The sequence below is a fragment of the Cygnus atratus genome, chromosome 33 (assembly GCF_013377495.2).
Source record: "Cygnus atratus isolate AKBS03 ecotype Queensland, Australia chromosome 33, CAtr_DNAZoo_HiC_assembly, whole genome shotgun sequence".
Taxonomy (NCBI): Eukaryota; Metazoa; Chordata; class Aves; order Anseriformes; family Anatidae; genus Cygnus; species Cygnus atratus.
In genome coordinates this window covers 755,897-777,310 of record NC_066394.1, presented here as the reverse complement: position 1 = coordinate 777,310, position 21,414 = coordinate 755,897, and the positions used below count along the sequence as shown (strand labels likewise).

The 21,414-nt window shown below is 61.7% G+C and overlaps 4 protein-coding genes across 4 annotated transcripts in view; 1 reads left to right on the top strand and 3 right to left on the bottom strand.

Annotated features, from left to right (window-relative positions):
• LOC118260323 (zinc finger protein 420-like) overlaps positions 1 to 21,414 on the bottom strand; it is a 337,064-nt gene that overhangs the window by 14,046 nt on the left and 301,604 nt on the right. The gene's annotated exons all lie outside the window — the stretch shown is intronic.
• Positions 5,997 to 15,503, top strand: GABBR1 (gamma-aminobutyric acid type B receptor subunit 1). Its single transcript, XM_035571968.1, is given in 20 exon segments — positions 5,997 to 6,137; positions 7,518 to 7,652; positions 8,280 to 8,450; positions 9,049 to 9,150; positions 9,469 to 9,534; positions 10,084 to 10,275; positions 10,388 to 10,630; positions 10,835 to 10,898; positions 11,899 to 11,976; positions 12,085 to 12,235; positions 12,515 to 12,647; positions 13,198 to 13,314; positions 13,394 to 13,501; positions 13,762 to 13,855; positions 14,094 to 14,221; positions 14,302 to 14,430; positions 14,583 to 14,726; positions 15,255 to 15,323; positions 15,325 to 15,391; positions 15,445 to 15,503. Coding segments are annotated over 20 exon segments (2,376 nt in total). The 5' UTR covers positions 5,997 to 6,011.
• On the bottom strand, positions 16,935 to 17,707 carry RNF225 (ring finger protein 225). Its single transcript, XM_035571967.1, has one exon. It carries the CDS (start codon positions 17,698 to 17,700, stop codon positions 17,125 to 17,127), a length of 576 nt encoding a protein of 191 aa, XP_035427860.1. The 5' UTR covers positions 17,701 to 17,707; the 3' UTR covers positions 16,935 to 17,124.
• RPS5 (ribosomal protein S5) lies at positions 18,552 to 20,799 on the bottom strand. The gene is made up of 6 exons (XM_035571966.2): positions 20,652 to 20,799; positions 19,520 to 19,625; positions 19,212 to 19,421; positions 18,988 to 19,116; positions 18,768 to 18,866; positions 18,552 to 18,667 (listed from the first exon to the last, which is right to left on the bottom strand). The coding sequence occupies exons 2-6, from the start codon at positions 19,622 to 19,624 to the stop codon at positions 18,599 to 18,601; spliced, it is 612 nt and encodes a 203-aa protein (XP_035427859.1). The 5' UTR covers position 19,625; positions 20,652 to 20,799; the 3' UTR covers positions 18,552 to 18,598.

Here is a 21,414-nt window from a genome sequence, read left to right as displayed (position 1 = left end):
CCCCCCCCATCCAACCCCCCCCCCATCCAGGGACACCCCCCCCATTTTTAAAGAGCCCCCCTTTTTCAGGGACCCCCCCCCCCGACATCCAGGGACCCCCCCCTTGTTTTCAGGGACCCTCCCCCTTTATTTCAGAGACCCCCCCCATTTCCAGAGCCCCCTCCCTTTTCCAGACCCCCCCATTTTCAGGACCCCCTCCCCTTTTTCGAAGACCCCCCCCCTTCTATTTTCAGCCCCCCCCCCATATTCAGCCCCCCCATCCAGGACCCCCGACATATTCATAGACCTCCCCCCCAATTTTAGCCCCCCCCATCCCAGGACCCCCCCCACCCTGGGGGGTGGGGGGGGGGACAATAAAGGGAGGGTGACCGAGGGTCCGGGGGGGGGGGCCCTGCAGGGCCTGAGCTCAGCAGTATCCAAGCAACTGGCTTAGTTAGCGTCAGCCCTCATTAGTGCCCGGCTTAATTACCCCAGGGCCTAGCGGTGCTGCTGGGGGGGGACGGGACGCTCAGGGGAAGCCCCCCCCCCGCCCCCAGGCATCACACCCCCAGCTTCAGGGCAGGCTCCTTTGTGCAGGCCGGGCGTGCAAAGCGGGCGTGCAAGCGGGGTGGTTGCCCGGGTGGGGCTTGCACCGCGCTGCACGCAGGGAGGAGCCGGTGCGGGTGCAGCTTGCACAGGCGCGTGCACGTGGAGGCGGGGTATGGCCTGTGTGTGCAAGCAGGGTGTGGTGTGCAGGGTGCGTGTGCAAGCGGGGTGTGGTGTGCACTGTGTGTGTGCAAACAGGGTGTGGTGTGCACCTTGCGTGTGCAAGTGGAGTGTAGCTTGCACTGACCATGCATTAATGGGGTGCAGCTTGCACTGGGTATGTGCACACAGGGTGCGGCTTGCACTTTCCATGTGCAAGAGGGGTGCAGCTTGCACAGTGCATGTGCAAGTGGGGTACAGCTTGCACAGTGCATGTGCACGTGGGGTGCAGCTTGCACCGTGCATGTACAAAGGGGGTGCAGTTGGCACTTTGCATGTGCAAGCAGGGTGCACCTCGCACTTTGCATGTACAAAGGGGGTGCACCTTGCACTCTGCACGTGCAAGTGGGGTGCGGCTTGCACTTTGCATACATAAGCAGGGTGCAGTTTGCACTTTGCACTTGCACACGGGGTGCAGCTTGCACTTCCCACGTACAAAGAGGCTGCAGCTTGCACCATGCACAGGCAGGCTGCAGTTTGCACTTTGCACATGCACCTCTAGGATTTGTGGGGTGCACCAGCAGCCCTTGGGGACCTATAGGGCCGCGTGTATGGGTACCTATAGGTCGGGGAGAGCCTGCATGTGCCGTAGGCGCTCCATAGGGGATGCTGCGTGTGGCTGCAGCTCTTATAGAGCCCTAGGGCATGCTCTATAGGGGCTCGGCGCGTGCGTGCCCCGGGGCGGCGCTCTATAGGGGACGCTGCGCTTGTGCGTGCGCACGCGCGCGGCAGGGCGTGCTCCATAGGGGACGATCTGTTTTGTCTGCGGGCACGTGCGGCATGGTGTGCCCTATAGGGGATGCTCTCTGCGTAGGGGACGCAGGGCACATGGGGCGTGCTCTGTTGTAGGGTGTATAACCTGTAGGGGACACGGGGCATGTAGGGTGTGATTTGTAGTTGAGGTACTTTATATAGGGGATACAAAGGCTTATGGGGAGTGCTCTCTAGGGGATGCAGGGCATGTGGGGTGTGCTCTATAGGGGGTGTGCTCTATAGGGGGTGTGCTCTATAGGGGGTGTGCTCTATAAGGGATGCAGGGCATGTGGGGATGCTGTAGAGGGGATGTAATATATAGGGGTCGTAGAGCACGAGGGGCATAATTTATAGGGAATGCAGGGCATGCAAGGTGTAATCTATAGGGTGGCACTGTATATAGGGGATGCAGGGCATGTGGGGCATAATTTATAGGGGATGAAGGGCGGGTGGGACATAGCCTATATCGGGCATGTACCCTATATAGGGGATGTTACCCTATAGGGGATGTACCCTACATAGGGGTCTCAAGGCAGGGGGGGAGTGCTCTACAGGGGCTGCGGAATGTGCGGGGCAGGCTCTATAGGGGCTGTCCTCGCAGGTGACAGCAGCGGTGACGTCCCCACCGGCGGCCAGCATGGAGGGGATGGGACGGATCCTGCCCCACGGCAGGGTAAGGGGCCTGAGCGGCCGACCTGGGGGGAGGTGGGGGACACGGATGCCCACGGTGTCCCCACGCACCCCCCTATATCCCCCTATATCCCCCCCCCCGGCCCCATATTTGCCCCCTAAGTGTGGGGCCACTGCCCCTGCAGGTGCTGCTGGTGCTGCTGGCACTGAGTGCGGCACGCAGCCAGGCGGCTGTACGCGTCAACCTGACTGAAGGTAGGTGGGAGGCCAACGTGTCCTCTGCCGCGTCCTCCACCGCTGCATCCTCCACTGCCTCCATCACGTCTCCAGCATGTCCCCGCCGTATTCCCAACAATCCCCGTGGTGTGCCCACCACGTCCTCCACCACGTGCCCATGGTGTCCTCCACCACGTCCTCTACCACGTCCTCCACCACATCCCCATCGTGTCCTCTACCACGTCCTCCACAGTGTCCCTACAATGTCCCCAGTAACCTCCATGGTGTACCCCACCGAGTCTTCAACCACATCCTCCAATGTGTCCTCCTCCACGTCCCCACCGCGTCCTCCACCACATCCTGACCATGTCTTCCTTTGCTGTGTCCCCTGCCGTGTCCTCCACCCTGTCCTCCTCCATATCCCAACCATGTCCTCCTCCACCGCATCCTCCAGCACATCACAACCATGTCCTCTTCTACCATGTCCTCCACCATGTCCCCCACTACATCCCCACCGCGTCCTCTACCATGTCCTCCAGTACGTCCCTACCACATCCTCCACCATGTCCTCCACTACATCCCTACCATGTCCTCCTCCACTATGTTCTCCAGTACTTCCCTACCATGTCCTCTTTTCCCATGTCCTCCAGCACAACCCCACTACGTCCTCCACCATGTCCTCCACTACATCCCTACCATGTCTTCCTCCACCACATCCTCCACCATGTCCTCCATCATATCCCCACCATGTCCTCCTCTACCACGTCCTCTACCATGTCCTCCAGTACTTCCCTACCATGTCCTCCTCTACCATGTCCTCCTCTACCATGTCCTCCACCGTGTCCTCCAGAATATCCTTACCATGTCCTCCTCCACTGTGTCCTCCACCATGTCCCCCACTACATCCCCACCGTGTGCTCCAGCACGTGCTCCAGCACATCCCTACCATGTCCTCTTCAACCGTGTCCTCCAGCACATCCTCACCACGTCCTCCTCTACCATGTCCCCCACTACATCCCCAACATGTTCTCTTCTACCACATCCTCCACCATGTCCTCCAATACTTCCCTACCATGTCCTCCTCCACCATGTCCCCCACTACATCCCCACCGCGTCCTCCACCATGTCCTCCAGCACGTCCCTACCACGTCCTCCTCCGCCGCATCCTCCTCCGCCGCGTCCCCGCCACCTCCTCGGCCGCGTCCTCCGTCTCGTCCCCGCCGCAGGCTGCGAGATCATCCACCCGCCGCGGGACGGGGGCATCCGCTACCGGGGGCTGACCCCGGAGGAGGTCCAGAGCGTCCGCTTCCTCCCCTTCGACTATGAGATTGAGTACGTCTGCCGCCCTGACCGCGAGATCGTGGGGCCCAAGGTGCGCAAGTGCCAGCGCAACGGCACCTGGACCGCCATGGGACACCCCAGCCGCTGCCGTGAGCCTCCACCCCCCAAAGAAAAAAAAAAGAATCAGGGTTTTTATGGGGAAAAGACACGGGGCTGAGGCTTTGTGCCCCTGTTTTAGTGCGGACTTGCCCCAAAATGCACCTGAGCCTGGAGAACGGGCAGGCAGTGGCGCGGGCGATGGAGCGGGTGCCGGTGGAGGGGACGTGGACCGAGTACAGCTGCAACCCCGGGTTCCGCCTGCTGGGCAGCGCCCGCAGCAACTGCACCAAGCTGGGGCGTTGGAGCACCCCAAAACCCGTCTGCGAACGTGAGTGTCCATGGGGTTTGGGGATCTCTGGGGTGGGGGTTCAGGTGTCTGTGGGGATTCTGGGATGGGGTTTCAGGACCCTGTGGGGTGTTCACGGGGTTTGAGGGGTCTCTGGGATGGGAGTTCAGGTCTCTGTGGAGTGCCTGTGGGGTTAAGGTTCTCTGGGAGGGGGGCTCAGGTCCATATGGGGTCTCTGGGTTGGGAGTTCAGGTGCCTGTGGGGTTGGGGGGTCTCTGCAGTAGGGGTTCAGGCCCCTGTGGGGTCTCTGGGATGGGGGTTCAGGTCCCTATGGAGTGCGTGTGGGGTTGGGTTTTTCTGGGATGGAGGTTAGGGTCTTTATGGGGTCTCTACACTACGGGATAAGGCCCCTACAGGGTCTTTGGGATGGGGATTCAGGTCCTTATGGGGTGCCCCTGGGCTTTGGCGGTCTCTGCGGTAGGGGTTCAGGTCCCTGTGGGGTCTCTGTGGTGGGGGTTCAGGACCCCATGGGGTGCCCATGGGGTTGGGGGGTCTCTGGGGTGGGGGTTCATGTCCCTGGGGAGTCCTGGTCCCCATGGGGAGGTCTCTCTGTGACTCAGTTCCCCCTCCCCCACAGTTCGTCGCCCTCTCTCAGGTGAGTATGGCCCCGTGTGCCCCCCCCCCGCCAACCCCGGGTCCCCTCTGCCCTGGGTGGTGGCAACCCCAGCCCCCCAACAGCTCCCCAGGGGTTCGTGGCACCGGGGGTGGGGTGGGGGGGCAACATCCTCAGGGCCCCCTCTCCCCCCACGTACCCCTCTCCTCATCCGGGGAGGGGGGGGCGCATTGGGAGCCCCCCCATCCCTATGGGACCCCCCCGAAGCCCCCCCCCCACTCTGCAAAGGGGGGCGAAGGGGCGGGAGCCGCCCCTCTCCGCCTCCTCCTCCTTCTCCCAGCCTCCCTCTGCGCCCCCCCAGCCTCCGCCTCATTTCCCTCCCTCCCCGTCCTCCATCACCCATCCGCCCCCGCCTCCCGGCCCCCCCCCCCCCCCCCCCCAGCATTCTCCATCCCCGCTTTCCTCCGTCCCTCCGGCTCCGTCCCTCTGCCTCTCCGCTCCCCGTCCCTTTTTTTTCCCTCCAGCCCCCCCCCCGCCCCCGGCACCCCCAGCCCCTCCGTCCGTCCGTCCTTCCGCTCGCTCTCCGTCTGCCTCGCCGCTCTCCAGCCTCCATCCCTCTGTCCTCCCCCGTCCTTTCATCCCCCTGCCCTCCAGCCTTCTGTTTTTCTGTTTGGCATCCCCCTTTTCAGCTTTGCATCCATCCTCCTTTCTGTTTTGTATCCTTTCTGCTTTGCATCCGTCCTCTTTTTCTGCTTTGCCTCCTCCGTTTTGCCTTGCATCCTCCTTTTCTGCTTTGCATCCATCCTCCTTTTTGCTTTGCGTCCTTTTCAGCTTTGCATCCATCCTCCTTTTCGGCTTTGCACCCTCCTTTTCTGCTTTGCATCCATCCTCCTTTCCTGCTTTGCACCCTCCTTTTCTGCTTTGCATTCTTTCCTGCTTTGCATCCATCCTCCTTTTCTGCTTTGCATCCATCCTCCTTTCCTGCTTTGCATCCTCCTTTCCTGCTTTGCATCCTCTTTTCTGCTTTGCATCCTTCTCTGCTCTGCACCCTCCTTTCTGCTCTGCACCCTTCTCCCCTCTCCATCCTTCCTTCTTTCCCCTCTCCACCCCTCTTCCCTTGCCACCCCTCCACTCTCCCCCCCCTAAAACCCTCTTTGCCATTCCTCCGGTGCCTCCATCCCCCCCCCCACCGCCGCTGCCATCCGCCTCCCCCCGTGCCCCCCGCCATGGCCAGCCTGCCCCCCCCCCTCGCCCTGACCCGCCATGGCGAGCGTCCCCGCGGCCCCCCCTGGCTCCCCGCGCTGGCTGCTGGTGCTCAGCGCCCTGCTGGTGTCGCGCCCGCCGGGGGGGACAGGCAAGAAGGCCGTGCACGTCGGGGCGCTCTTCCCCATGAGCGGGGGGTGGCCGGGGGGGCAAGCATGCCTGCCCGCCGTCCGCATGGCGCTGGAGGACGTCAACAGCCGGAGGGACATCCTGCCCGACTACGAGCTGCGCCTCATCCACCACGACAGCAAGGTGGGGAGGGGGCGGTGGGGGTACAGGGGGTGGGGGGATATGGGGGGGTTGGGGGGGGGGATGGGGACGTGGGGAGGGGTGGTGGGGATGGGGCTTTGGGGATGGGGCAATCGGGATTGGGGGCAGTGGGGATGGGGAGGGGGTGAGGGGCAGTGGGGATGGGGACATGGTGGGGGCAATGGGGAGGGGGGGAGTGGGAATGGGAACATGGTAAGGGGTGATGGGGATGGGGACAGGGATGGGGACAGGGTGAGGGGCAATGGGATGGGGACAGGGATGGGGAAGTGGTGAGGGATGGTGGGGATGGGGGGCAGCGGGGGATGGTGGGAATGGGAGCAGAGGGAGGGTAAAAGACATGCTGGGGGTGGTAGGGACAGGGATGTGGGGCGGTGGAGATGGGGGGCAGTGGGGGGATAAAGGACATGGTGGGGCAGTTGGGATGGGGATATGGACATGGTGAGGGGCAGTGGGGAAAGGGACGGGGATGGGGACAGTGGGGGGGACAGGGGACATGGTGAGGGACAGGAATGGGGACAGCAGGGGGTGGCAGGGATAGGGGCAAAGCTATAGGGCAGGTTATAGGGACAGCAGGATGGGGCAGGGACATGGGGCAGGGTGACCAGGATGGGGCAGAGCTATAGGGCAGGGACATGGGAGGGGGTGACCGAGGTGGGACAGAATATATAGGGCAGGGTGACAAGGACGAGGCAGATAAATGGGGGGGGGGGGGGCAGATATATGGAGCAGGGTGGCAATGACACCACAGATATACAGGGCAGGGGCAGAGGGACCGAGGCAAGGTTGGGCAGGGGGCTAGGATGAGGCCAGGGTATTTGGGGCACTGGTGGGAGGCTTGGATGTGCTGGGGGGGTCACGGGCATAAACCTACCCCATAGCAAGGGGAAGCAGTGGGGGTCCCTCTCATGTCCCCATCGCCGTCCATCTGTCCCTTATCCGTCTGTCCTGCACCCCCCTGTTCCCCCTTTCTGTCCCCATCCCCCCCCCCACTTTTTCCTGCATCCCCCCCTTCACCCCCCCCCCCCCCCCTCCGCTGGTCCAGCCCGGTTGCCACGGCAGCGGATGCTGCTGGGTCTGCCGCTGGGTTGCCGTGGCGACAGCGCCTCCGTGCCCTGAATTATTCACAGCCCCCCTAGGGACGGAGCCGGAGCATCAGGGGGCCCCCCCTTGGGAACCTGGACCCCCCTCCCCCCTTCCATTTTATGTAGGGTCTATGGGGAAGCGGATCCAACCCCACCACCAGGAGGGGAATGGGGGCAATGGGATGGGTTAAACTGGGGGAACTGGGATGGGGAAAACAGGTGGTGAGGAAGGGGGGGGGGGCGGTCCAGCAGCTGCTTGATCCTTGTGCCCCCCCCACAGTGTGACCCAGGCCAGGCCACCAAGTACCTCTACGAGTTGCTCTACAATGATCCCATCAAGATCATCCTCATGCCCGGCTGCAGCAGCGTCTCCACACTTGTGGCCGAAGCCGCCCGCATGTGGAACCTGATTGTGGTGAGGGGCAACACCCAGGGTCCTTGGGGGGGGCACACCTGGGGTCCTGGGGGGTCAACACCTGGCGGTCCTGGTGGGGGAAACATGGGGTCCTGACAGGGGGAAGCACAGGGTGCTGATCTCCCCGATGCTGCTGGGGACGGATGTGGCATGGTTGCACTGGTGCTCAGCAGTGGTCATGCACGTGTGTCGCATTGCCCGCAGTAACGCGTTGTTGTATTGCATGCACGGCTGGAGCCACTGCATGCCAAGGATGTGTGCAAGTGCTGCTACGTGCATGGTTGTTGCTCTGCGTGTGCTTCTTGCCGTCAGGTTGCTCTTACGTGCATGGTTGTTGCTTTTGGGGTGTTGCTGTGTGCACAGTTGTTGCTTTCAGGTTGTTTTTGTATATGTGCTTGTTGCTTTTGGGTTGTTGCTACACCTGTGGTTGCTTTCGAGTTGTTATGTGTGTGCTTGTAGCTTTCAGGTTGTTCTTCCATTTGCAGTTGTTGCTGTATGTCTGCTTGTTGCTTTCAGGTTGTTGTGTGTGTGCTTGTTGCCTTCTGGTTGTTGCTTCGTGTGTGCTTGTTGCTTTTGACTTTTTGGGGGTCTCACGACCCCCCTCTACTCTCCCCCCTCCCCTCACAGCTCTCCTACGGCTCAAGCTCCCCTGCCCTCTCCAACCGCCAGCGCTTCCCCACTTTCTTCCGCACCCACCCCTCGGCCACTCTGCACAACCCCACGCGCGTCCAGCTCTTCAAGAAGTGGGGCTGGACCAAGATCGCCACCATCCAGCAGACCACGGAGGTCTTCACCTCGGTACGCATGCTGGAGACCCCCCCTCAAACCTGCTTCGACCCTGCTGCCATGCCCTCCACAACATCCCCAAAATCTGCTGCACTGCTGCTTGCCCCCATCCTGATAGCCCCATGGTTTGTGACCTGACCCAACTCAACCCAACCCAACCCAACCTGACCTGACCCAACTCAACCCAACCTGACCTGACCTGACCTGACCCAACTCAACTCAACCCAACCTGACCCAACTTGACCCAACTCAACCCGTCCCAACCTGACCTGACCCAACACAACCCGACCCGATCCAACTCGACGCAACCTGACCCGATCCAACTCAACGCAACCCGACCTGACCCAACTCATCCCGACTTGACCTGACCCAACTCATCCTGACTTGGCCCGACCCAACTCATCCGGACTCAACCTGACCTGACCGAACTCGACCCAACTCAACGTGACCTGACCTGATCCGACCCAACCCAACCCAACCCCAATCCCTTGCTTGGTGCCCCTCCTCCCTCCCCGGGCTCACTCTGCACTCTCTTTCCCTTCTGACCCCCCCCACCCCATCTGCCTGCCCCCTGTCTGCCTGCTCCCCGCCCTGCCGGCCCCCCCGCCAGACCCTTGATGACCTGGACCAGCGGGTGAAGGAAGCCGGCCTGGAGATCACCTTCCGCCAGAGCTTCTTCTCTGACCCCGCCGCACCTGTGCGCAACCTCAAGGTGAGCCCACCTTGCCTGCATCCCCAAAGTCCTCCTTCCGGTGCCCAAAACCACCGGGGTGCTTCTGGAGCCATGCCCTGAGCCCCAAAAAGGGAGCAGAGCCACCCCAGGATGCCGAAGCATCTAGGTCAAGGTGGGGATGTGAACCTGCATCTCCTCCACCTGGGTGAGGAACCATGTCCATGATGGGCAACACTGAGTTTTAACTGCCACCTCCACCTTCCTATGCAAAGTTATGCAAATGAGGGTGGGTGGGGTTGGGTTGGCATAAGCCCCGGGAGCAGAAGTCCCACCCCAGGGTGAGTTGTCTCCCTGCAGCGCCAGGATGCCCGTATCATTGTGGGGCTCTTCTACGAGACGGAGGCGCGTAAGGTCTTCTGCGAGGTGAGAGGTGCATGGGTGGAAAGGGGGGGACACCAGTGGGGCAGGCACCAGTGGGGTGTGAGGGAGGATGGAGAGCACGTGGAGTGGAGGAGGGTGGATGTAGGGTGATGGATGGGGGGATGGAGAAAAGGGCAGTGGGGCGCATGGGTGAGAGGGCAGAAAGGTGGTGGTGGGACGGATGGGTGGAAGCGTGGGGAGATGCGAGTGTGGTAGGACAGGCGGACAGACAGATGGGTGGACAAATGGGTGGGTGGGCAGGTGGGATGGTGGGAAGAGAGATGGTTGAGTGGAGGCACAGGGTGAAGAGTGGGTGGACGAAGGTCTGGATGGATGGACGGGGTGTGGATGGTCAGAGGTCTGGAATGATGGGCAGAGGTATGGATGGACAAACATCAGGATGGGTGGACAAAGGTCAGGATGGACAAAGGTCTGGTTGGATGGAGAGGGTGTGGATGGACTGATGTCTGGATGGATGAACGAGGTGGGAAGAAGGGTGCTAGATGAGCAAAGGGTGACGGGATGAAAGCAGCTGCCCCGCGGCCTGCCCAGGTCTACAAGGAGAAGCTGTACGGCAAGAAGTACGTCTGGTTCCTCATCGGCTGGTATGCCGACAACTGGTTCCGCATCAAGGACCCGGCCATCAACTGCACCGAGGCGGAGATGGCCGAGGCCGTGGAGGGGCACGTCACAACCGAGATTGTCATGCTCAACCCCGAGAACACACGCAGTATCTCCAACATGGTACGGGGCTGAGGGGGACACATCCCAACGGGGAGGGCAGGCAGATAGCTTGGACCGCAAGGGTCTTCTCCATCGCACCCGCCACATGGCCACCTCCTTGTCCCTGTCACAGACGTCTCAGGAGTTCATCGAGAAGCTGCAGAAGAGGCTGGGCAAGAACCCAGAGGAGACGGGCGGCTTCCAGGAGGCACCGCTGGCCTACGATGCCATCTGGGCACTGGCGCTGGCCCTCAACAAGACGTCAGCGGAGCTGGTCAAGAAGGGGCTGCGCCTGGAGGACTTCAACTACAACAACAAGAACATCACCGATGAGATCTACCGGGCCCTCAACTCCTCCGCTTTTGAGGGTGTCTCGGTGCGTTACACCCCAGAGCATCCCCCAACCCTGTCCACCTTCTCCCCACCAAGGTGTCCCATGTCCCCAGCTGCTTAACCTTTGAGGGTGTCCCCTGAAACACCCCCAAAAAGTGCCAGATGGGTGAAAACTTTGCCTCCTAGCACCCGCTGGGTGCACGGTCCTGCTGCCTGACAGGTCCGTGTCCTGATGCTTGTCCCACAGGGCCACGTTGTCTTTGACGCCAGTGGGTCCCGCATGGCCTGGACACTCATCGAGCAGCTTCAAGGTGAGTGAGCGCAGGTGTGCAACACGGTCACCATGTCCCATGTGTTCCCTTCATCACGAGATGCTTGTAGCAGGCAACATTGCATCTGTTGCACGCAGCAAACCCTCTTGTTGGCACAATAAATAGCATACAACAACGAACTGGTGCCCCAAGTTGAACACCACAACAACCCTTTTGGCCAACAGGACACGAAGCCTTAGCATGCAACCGCTCATGCGTGTGATGGAGGGAGGTGGTCAGGTGGTAGGGGGGACAGGAAAGGACAAAGAAGGTCACCAGGAGCGGTCAGCGTGGATTCAACAAGGGGATGTCATGCTTGGCCAACTTGACCACCTCCTGCTGGTCTGGTAGTTGAAGGGAGAGCGATGGACATTGTCTAGGTGGACTTTAGGAAGGCTTTCAGCACTGTCATAGGATCCTAGAGAAGCTGTTGATGGATGGGCAGATGGTGAGGTGGGTTGGGAACTGGCTGAACCATCCAGAGGGTGGTGATTAGTGGCACCAAGTCCAGCTGGAGGACAGTCATCAGTATGTCCTGGGACCTGGTAGGGACACCAAGTGGAACAGGAGTCAGTGATGCGCCCTTGCTGCAAGCAAGGGTAACGGTGTCCTGGACTGCAGTAGGCGAAGCATTGTCAGCAGGTCAAGGGAGGTGATCCTTCCAGTCTGCTCAGTACTGGTCGGCCACACCTGTGGTACTGGGTCCAATTCTGGGCTCCCCAGTACAAGAGAGACCTGGCCACACTGGAGAGAGTCAAGGAAGGATGACAGGATGCTCCAGCTGAACATCAGGAAACACTCTGCCATGGTGCAGGTGACCAAGCACTGGCACCCCAGAGAAGTTGTTGGGTCTCCATCCTCATCTTCAAAAGCCACCAGCACATAGTCCTGAGCACCCAGCTCTGGGTGGACCAGGTGGATCCAGGGGTGCCTTCCAACGTCAATGATCCCAATGGGGTCGTTGCACCTCCCGCCTGACCCATCCCCACTGCCCTTGCAGGGGGTGTCTACAAGAAGATCGGCTACTACGACAGCACCAAGGACAACCTGTCCTGGTACAACAATGACAAGTGGATCGGTGAGAGGGGTGGTGAGAGGCTGTGGGGGGCTTGGGGGGGCACCCATGGGGCTCCTGCCATGGGGAAGGGCCCCTCCGTGCCCCCTAATTGTGCCATGGGCTCTGCAGGAGGTGCTCCACCGGCTGACTACACCAAGGTCATCACCACCTTTCGGTTCCTGTCCCAGAAGCTCTTCATCTCCGTCTCAGTGCTGGCTTCGCTGGGCATCCTCTTGGCCATCATCTGCTTGGCCTTCAACATCTACAACGGGCACGTCCGGTCAGTAACACCCCCTACCCTGAGGCCGATGGCTGAGAATCAGCCCAAATGTCACCGTTTTCCCAGCATTTGGGTGCTCTCATGTGCTTCCTACGGCAACGGGAGGTTGCTCTTGGTAGGAAATCTCATCTTCCCGTGTTGCTTCGGGTGATGCTGAAGCTGTAGCACGCAGTGCCCAGCATCCATTGACCTCCCTTCATGCCTCAGTTTCTCGTGTCCTGTTGGGGTCAGTTCGGCACGATGGTGACGCCCCGTGTCCCCATTGTGTGTGTCCTCCAGGTACATCCAGAACTCCCAGCCCTACCTGAACAACATGACAGCCGTGGGCTGCACATTGGCACTCGCTGCTGTCTTCCCCCTGGGGCTGGATGGATACCACATTGGGCCGGGGCTCTTCCCCTTCGTCTGCCAGGTAGGGGCTCGGGGACAGGTGGAGGGGGATGGCCAGGGGAGGGGGACAGCTGGAGGGGGAATGGTTGTGGGTACAGTTATGGGATTGGGACAGCTGGAGGGGGGAGTTTTGGGTACAACTGTGGGATGGGGACAGCTGGAAGAGGAACTGTTGGAGGTAGAACCATGGAATGGGGACAGCTTGAAGGGGAATAACCGGGGATACAACCATGGGATGGGGTCAGTTGGAGAGGGAATGGTTGGAGATAGAACCATGGGATGGGGACAGCTGGAAGGGGAGTGGTTGTGGGTACAGCGATGGAATGGGGACAGCTGGAGGAGGAATGGTTGGAGATAGAACCAGAGGATGGGGACAGCTGGAAGGGGAATAACCAGGGGTAGAACCATGGGATGGGCACAGTTGGAGAGAGAATAGTTGGGATACAACTGTGGGATGGGGACAGCTGGAAGGGGGGTTAACCAGGGATACAACCATGGGATGAGGACAGCTGGAAGGGGAGGACACTGTCTAAGCACAGCCAGGCAATGGGGCCACCGCACACCCTCCGCAGGCCCGGCTGTGGCTGCTCGGGCTGGGGTTCAGCCTGGCTTACGGCAGCATGTTCACCAAGATCTGGTGGGTCCACACCGTCTTCACCAAGAAGGAGGAGAAGAAGGAGAAGCGGAAGGTGAGTGGGGTCCAGAGGAGGGGTGGGGGATTGCCGTGGTGCCATGCTGACCCTATGTGCCCCTGTGCCCCCAAAGCAGACCCTGGAGCCGTGGAAGCTGTATGCCACTGTGGGGCTGCTCGTGGGGCTGGACGTGGTGACGCTGATCATCTGGCAGATTGTAGACCCCCTGCACCGCACCATTGAGGTGGGGGGATGGGGGGGTGCTGAGGGCACTGCTGGGGGGGTGTTCACAGCAGCGGGTGGATGCTCAAAGCAGCGGGGTATTGTTGGGGGGATGCTCACAGTGGTGGGGGGGATGCTCACAGCACCAGGACACTGCTGGAGGGAAGTTCACAGCACTGGAGGGGGGGGCGATGGCATCGGGGTGCTGCTGGGGGGTGCGGAGGGGGTCCCACAGCAAAGGCTCCCCCACCCATATGCCCCCTCCCGCCCTTGCCACCCCAGGAGTTCACCAAGGAGGAGCCCAAGACGGACACGGACGTCTCCATCCTGCCCCAGCTGGAGCACTGCAGCTCCACCAAGATGAACACATGGCTCGGTGGGCACGGGGGGGTCAGGGAGAGGTCTGGGGAGGGGGGGGCAGGCAGGAATTTGGTGATGGTAGGGGGAAGGGGTTCCAAGCAAGACTGGGGGTACAAGGAGGGTTGGGGGCGCAAGAGCATTGTAGAGGTCCTAAAGGAGGCCCAGTGGGGGGCAGGTAGGGGGGTCCTCCATTCCCTGTTTGACCACCAATGTGTGACCCCCCCCCCCCTTTACCCTGTATTCCCCCTGGCCAGGGATATTTTATGGCTTCAAGGGGCTGCTCCTGCTGCTGGGCATCTTTCTGGCGTATGAGACCAAGAGTGTGTCCACCGAGAAGATCAACGACCACCGTGCTGTGGGCATGGCCATCTACAATGTGGCGGTAAACTTGGGGAAGAAGGGCCGTGGGGGGGTCCTTTCGCCCCATATCTCACGGGGTGACCCCCAAAATATCACCCGCAGGTCCTCTGCCTCATCACCGCGCCCGTCACCATGATCCTCAGCAGCCAGCAGGATGCAGCCTTCGCCTTTGCCTCACTGGCTGTCGTCTTCTCCTCCTACATCACCTTGGTCGTCCTCTTTGTGCCCAAGGTGACAGCAAGGACGGGGGCACTGGGGGGGTCTGGGGTTTCCTCCAAAAGACCAACAGAGAGGGGACGGCCATCTTGTGGGGTTCCTCCTCTGGCCGTAGGATGAGGGTGTTAGGTTTTGGGGTGAGGATCTGAAAGTCAGGGGCCCCACAGATGCGGCGTCTCATCACCCGGGGCGAGTGGCAGTCGGAGCAGCAGGACACGATGAAGACGGGCTCATCCACCAACAACAACGAGGAAGAGAAGTCCCGGCTGCTGGAGAAGGAGAACCGGGAGCTGGAGAAGATCATCGCCGAGGTGAGTGCACCCCAAAATGCATTGGGGGATGTGCAGCACCCCACGGGTGTTGTAGCGTCGGGGTGCTGGGGTCACCTCGTTAGGGGTTTTGTAGCGTTGGGGTGTTGGGGACATCCCATAAAGGTTGAAAGCCCCATAAAAATGGGACACTCCATAAAGATGTCATAGCATTGGGGTGTTGGGGATTCCCTGTAAAGGTTGAATGCCCCATAAAGGTTGAATACCCCATAAAGGTGGGACACCCCATAAAGATGTTGTAGTATTGGGGTGCTGGGGACTCCCCATAGAGGTTGAATGCCCCATAAAGGTGGGACACCCCATAAAAATGTCATGGTGTTGGGGATACCCCATAACGGTTGGATACCCCATAAAGGTTGGACACCCCCTAAATGTATTATATCGGGGTTTTGCCACCCTACAGCTGCACCCACCCAAGGTGCATCACCCCTGGGGTGCTCCCCCCATCCCTTAGGGTCAGGGGCTGTTTCCCAAGTCCTGACCCCCTCCCCCCCCTTTCCCCCCCTGCAGAAGGAGGAGCGGGTGTCTGAGCTCCGCCAGCAGCTCCAGGACCGCCAGCAGCTCCGCTCCCGCCGCCGCTCCTCCAACCCATCCCGGGAGGCCGACAACCATTTTGCCCCGGGGCTAGGGGCCGCCCCAGCCCCGGCGCCCTTCTACCAGCCCAGCCTGCCCCTGGTGCGCTGCCTGGTCTCGGAGCAAGCCGACAAACTGGGACGGGGCAACTGCGACGGCAGCCGGGTCCACCTCCTCTACAAGTGACCCTCCGGGGGGCGAGGCTAAGAGCAGGGATGTGGGGCTAAGAAGGGTGGGGCCAAACAGGGCGGGGCTAAGCAGGGTGGGGCTGGGGAGGGAGGGCGGAGCCTCTTGGCCTTATAATTGTTATTGTTTTTAAGGCATTTTCCCTTTTGTCTTAACCCCGGGCAGTTGCGGCCCCCGCAGTGGTCAGGAGGCAAAATTATGGGGGAGTGCGGTTCGTTAATTAGGGGAGGGGTGGGCGCAGAATGGGTTACACCACCGCGCTTTCCCCCTCCAAGCATCCCCTGCTCCCCTCCTGGTCCAGCGGCCTCATCGTCCTCCTCCTCCTCCTCCTCCCCAGCCTCCCCCGCCAACGCATGACGCAGCCTCCCGGCGAGGCTGGCGGGGCAGCAGGCGTCTGTCTGTCCGTCCGACCCCCTCCCATCGCCACCCAGGGCCGGAATCGAGGTGGGGAGAGGCAGCACCGTGCCCCCCCTCCCCGGGGGGATGCGGAGTCAGCGGCTTCCCTCCCCTCTACTTTTTCCGTCGGGTTGTAGCTTACGACTGAGCGTAGTTACTCGTAGGCATAGCGTGCGACTTCCTCCGCTTGTAGCAACCGGCGTGGCAGGTCATGGCACGAGCACGGGGAGGTGTGTGTGTGGGGGGGTCCATGCCCATCCTCCTAATGGGGTCTGCACCCCCCTCCCCCAACGCACTGTGGGGGGTCTCGGTCCCGTGGGACGTCGCGCACGGCGGGGTCTGGTTCCTCGGGTGTATGGTCGCACTGTAGTGGACAACCGGACCCTGGTTCTTCTCACGGTCTCCATTGTGTTGCTGAGCCTTAAAATATCCCGACACCTCCATGTGCCCCCCTCTCCCCCCCAAGACCCTCCCCAAAATGTCCCTAAGCCCTCTGCCCCTTGGGATTTGGGGTGATGATAAAGCAGAGGGATGCGGTTGATCCCAGAACCGATACCGCCCTCGCAGGGCACAAACCCTCAAGGTGACAGCTAGCACCGTGACACCCCCCCCCAAAATGGAGGTTCTCCTCCCCTTTTATTTGTTTTTTGCTTTTATTTTGGTTCGGGTTCACCCCTCCCACCCCCAAAATACACACAGCCGTGCTGGGGACGGCTCCGATAGGGACCGGGGAGTTGGCGGCGCTGCCAGGCACGGCGAGAGGTGGAAATTGGGCACCCTGCCACCCTCCCGGCCCTAAAACACCCCCCACACGACACGGATTTGGGCATCCCCCTCCTCATTTTAAGCCAAACTGGTGATTTGCAGCTCCTGGTTGCCCCCCACCCCTTACAAACAAAAGGTCCTGGCTTTGTTTTTTGGGGGGAGGTGTCCTTGGGATCACACTCGCTGCCGTTACAGAAGAGGCGTCAGGACGCGGTATTGGGGGAAAAAAATTTAATAAAGGGGAAAGGGGGCTGGTGTGTTGTCCCCCCCACACACACATCCCCAAATCTGGAGGTGTCCCCCCCAAAAAAACCCAGAGCCACATTTGGCCAAGGGTATGAGTTGGGGGGGGGGGTCTGCAAGGAACCCATTCCCCACCAAGAGGGGCACCCCAAGACATCCCAGCCCCATAAAATGGGGAGGGGGCTGCTGATGTCGCCACGGGGGGGGGGGGTCCCCGTTAGTAGGGGGGCCACCCTGGCTGCCCCCAGGTGCTGTTTGTCACCGGGCTGCCCCCCTCGCACGCCGCGGGCAGGAGGAAGAAGAGGAAGATCCCGCAGAGCACCAAGCCCCCCGCCACCATCAGGGCAACGGCGACGGCCACCGCCTTGAAGAGGGGCCACCGCACCCCACTCTGGCCCCCCGGAGGGGCTGGGGGAGGCTCGGACCCCCCCACCTCCAGGCTGAGGGTCACCGTGGGCACCTGGCCAGGATGGGGGGCGTAGAGCAGGAGCCCCTTGGGGCGATCGAAGCGGACGAAGCCACCGGGGGTGGCGGGGAGGTCGGGGGGCAGGAGGTCGGAGCAAGTGGGCAAAGCGGGGGGCCCGCGGCGGGGGGGCACGGCTGTAGGGCGTCGGCAGACGGGGCAGAGCAAGGGGGCGGCGGGGGCTGCAATGCTGACCCTGGCCAAGCACTCGAGGCAGAAGACGTGGCCACAGGCCAGCGCTTTGGGCAGCTTGAAGAGGCGGTCGTAGGGGGCGAAGCAGATGACGCAGTCCCGAGGGGGCCCCTCGGGGTCTCCCGGGGGGCTCGGCATGGCAGCGACGTCCCTGGAGAGGGGGGGAAACAGCCGGGGGGGGGAGGGGGGTTACAAGGTGGCAATAAGGACGTGAGGACACAGGGTCAGGGACCAAAAATACCCAAGGAAGGGCATCGCCCCAAAAATACCCCAGACTCAATTTGGGGTGCCAACAGGTCCCCAAAAAAACACAAAAATACCCAACGCCCCCCCCCCCAGCCCCTCCTCACCTGCCCCCAGGGGTGCCAGCCCCCGTGGGGGGACACAACACGCGCCCGCTCAGCTCAGGTGCAGCCAGACCAGAAGGGACAGCGGCACGCCTCCCGCGTCACCCTGCCACCAGGGGACCGGTCCCAAACAGCCACGGTGGCCCCGCAGGACCCGGCTGGCACCACACCTGGGTTTGGGTGCGACCTGCGGATTTTGGCAGCTGTCCCGCACCACTTTGTCACCCCAAGGGACTGGTTTCCTCAGGGGAAAGCCTGCTGTCTCTGTCACCCCCCGTCCCTGTCCTGGTTTTATGTCTTCTGCCTTCCCTCAGCGCTGTTTCCTCCACCCCCTGGCGTGGAACAAGGGAAAAAGGGGGCACAGAGGGAATTCGGGGCAAGGGGACACGGCCACCCACCCCAAATCATGTCTAGGAATGAGGAAATCCCAACGCTACAAGGTGCCAAGGTGAGCTGGGGACAGCTGGGTGGCTAGGGGACGCGTGGGACCTTACGGGACATCCCCATGCTCTGCTGGGGTTCAGCCCCAAAAAGGAGCCCCCCCAGGCACCCCTTTTGTGTGTGGAAGAGGACAAAAAAACCCCAAAACACAAACAGCACCCCCCCCCCGCCATCCCCACAGCACAGGGAGGAGCAGAGGGGCACAAAGTAGAAGCCAACTTTATTTCGGGCATGACAACGGCGGCTCTTTAACGGTTGGACTTGGCCACGCGCTCCAGTTCGTCCTTCTTCTTGATGGCGTACGAGTTGGAAGAGCCCTGGCGGGGGGGGGAGGGGGAAAACGTGAGAAGTCACGACATGTCGGGACAGCGAAGACGTCCTGCCACCGCCTGGTGACAGCCCCGTCCCTTCCCTCACCTTGGCAGCGTTGATGAGCTCGTCGGCCAGGCACTCCGCGATGGTCTTGATGTTGCGGAAAGCGGCCTCGCGGGCACCCGTGCACAGCAGCCAGATGGCCTGCGGGGGTAGGGGGGGGGGAAGGGGAGGAAAAGGGGGACATCAGGGACACAGTGACAATGCAAGCACAAGGAGGGGGGGGGGGGTCCCCACAGCTCAGGGTTTCCGCAAAAGGGGGCACCTGGTTGACGCGGCGCAGCGGGGACACATCCACAGCCTGTCTCCGCACGGTGCCGGCACGGCCGATGCGGGTCGAGTCCTCGCGGGGGCCGCTGTTGATGATGGCGTTCACCAGGACTTGCAGGGGGTTCTGGGGGGGGGTGTAAAAATTAGCCACTGCGCCCCTAAAAACCAGCCGCCGCGCCCCTACAACCCGTCCCAGCCCAAAACCCAGCAGCCCCGCACCTCCCCGGTGAGCAGGTGGATGATCTCGAAGGCGTGCTTGACGATGCGCACGGTCATCAGCTTCTTGCCGTTGTTGCGGCCGTGCATCATCATGGAGTTGGTGAGGCGCTCGACGATGGGGCACTGGGCCTTGCGGAAGCGCTTGGCCGCGTAGCGCCCGGCGCTGTGGGGCAGGTACTTGGCGTACTTCTCCTTGACGGCGATGTAGTCCTGCGGTGGGGAGGCGGGGGGGGCTCAAGACGCCTTCCTGACACACCACGGGGGGGCCCCCAAGGTGTAACCCCCGCCCCCCCCCCCCCCCGAAATACCTGGAGGGAGATGTCGTTGATCTGCACATCGTCCGTGCTCCACTTGCCGAAGAGCTTGATGTCGGGGGTCTCGGTGACAGCGGGCGCCGTCTCCCAGTCGGTCATTCTGCCAAGGGGACAGGGATTGGAGCGAAAAGGGGGCAACGCAGACACACCCCTTTACCCCCCGTCGTTGAATAACTGGGGGGTGCAGATCGTTAAACGCAGAATTGAGCACCTATGGCTGAGCCTGAAGAGGTGAAGCGCCCTTCCAAATCACCCCTAACGCAGGCAGCTCCCAAGAGCCTTTTACCTTAGAGAGCCCCCCATAAGCGGTCAGCCTCCAGAGCCCCCAAACTCCCACCTCAGTGCCCCCACAAGGCCTGCCCCCCCCCCCCCCATTTCTAACTCAGGGACCCCCCCAAATTCCTACCTCAGAGCTCCCCCTGCCTTCAGCATCCCTCATTTCTCCATCAGTGACAACCCCAAGGCCTTAGCCCCCCGATTTCTATTTGGGACCTCAACCAAAGCCTGACCCCACACACCTTTAACCTCAACTCTGCCCAAAACCCAACCCCTTCCCACCTCATTGCCTCCCCCCAAAGGCCTGACACCCGCCGCCAATTCCCACCTCAACACCTGCCCAAAGCCTAATCCCTCTCCTTTCCTACCTCAGTGCCCCCCCCCACAAGTCTTGACCCCACAATTTCTCCCTCACTGACCCCACCACTACCCTGCCCCCCCAGGCCTGATGCCTCCCCATTTACTCCCCTCCCCCCCCCCCCCAGGCCTGAGAATCCCCAAATCCCCCCTGAAGTCCTGAACAAACCCCCCCCCCCCCAATTTCCACCCCAACGCTCCCAAAAAGCCTGAGCCCTCCCCTTCTGTACCCCAGTACCCTCCCCAAGGCCTGACCCCACAATTTCTCCCTCAGCGACCCCACCACCCCCAGACCCGAGCCGCCCCCTCCCCCATTTTACCCCCTCCCCGGGGCCTGAGGACCCCCAAACCCCCCTCCCAGACCCCGCCACCCCCCTCCTCTGCCCCACAGCCACCCCCTCCCTTGCCCCACAGCCACCCCCCCCCCCATTCCCAGCCCCAGAGGCCCCCCAAAGTCCCCCAGCCCCCCCCCCCCCGGCCCCGCCGCACTCACATGGCGTCGGCCGCGGCTCCGGCGGGGAAAAAAGGGCTCGAACGGGGCCTCCCCGCCTCTTATCCAGGGGCAGGCGCCGGCTTCCGGCTGCGCATGCGCAAAGCTGCAGCGGGGCTCCGCGCTTCCGCCCGTTCTTCCCTCTCCGTGCCCGTCCTTTCGGGCTCGCGGGGGGGGGGTTGCGCATGCGCATATTAAGCCGCGCGCGCTGGCGCAGCGGCGCAAGCGCGGAGGGCGATGGTGAAGCCGGGGGGGCGGGCATGATGGTTGAGGGCGTGTGCCCGAACTCTGCCATGTCGTGGGATTTCTCCCTATAGCGTGCATAGAGGCACGCGTGGGGGGACAGAGGGGATCCCTCTGCAAGGCCTCTCCACCCCTACAGAGTCAGCAGCTCCTCTCAGTTCAGCGTCAGCCACAAATTCATCCAGGTTTCCTTCCCGTCCCGCATCCAGGTCATTTATGGGACCACTGAAGAGACCTGGCCCCAAAATGGAGCCCTGCAGAGCCCCACTCGTGACTGGCCGCCAGCCTGATGTTGCCTCATTTGCCAGAACCCTCGGAGCCTGACCCCTCAGCCAATTGTTCACCCATCGCATTGTGAATTCCTTGTAGCGTTTGTCTGGTTCTATGCTAGACATTTGGTCCAGACGGATAGGGTCAGAAACCATGTCGAAATCTTTACCAAAATCCCAAAAGATCACCTCAGCTGGCTCCCCTTGGTCAACTACGTGGGTGAAAAATAAGGAAATTAAGTTCCTCAAACTGG

Bases quoted from the DNA above. Each gene is read 5' to 3' on its own strand.
- RPS5 (XM_035571966.2), bottom strand. From the start codon at position 19,624: ATGACCGACTGGGAGACGGCGCCCGCTGTCACCGAGACCCCCGACATC. The intron at 19,422-19,519 runs GTATTTCGGGGG...TCCCCACCGCAG, and splicing joins TCAACGACATCTCCCTCCAG to GACTACATCGCCGTCAAGGA. The intron at 18,668-18,767 runs GTGAGGGAAGGG...CCCCCCCGCCAG, and splicing joins AGCTCATCAACGCTGCCAAG to GGCTCTTCCAACTCGTACGC.
- RNF225 (XM_035571967.1), bottom strand. From the start codon at position 17,700: ATGCCGAGCCCCCCGGGAGACCCCGAGGGGCCCCCTCGGGACTGCGTC.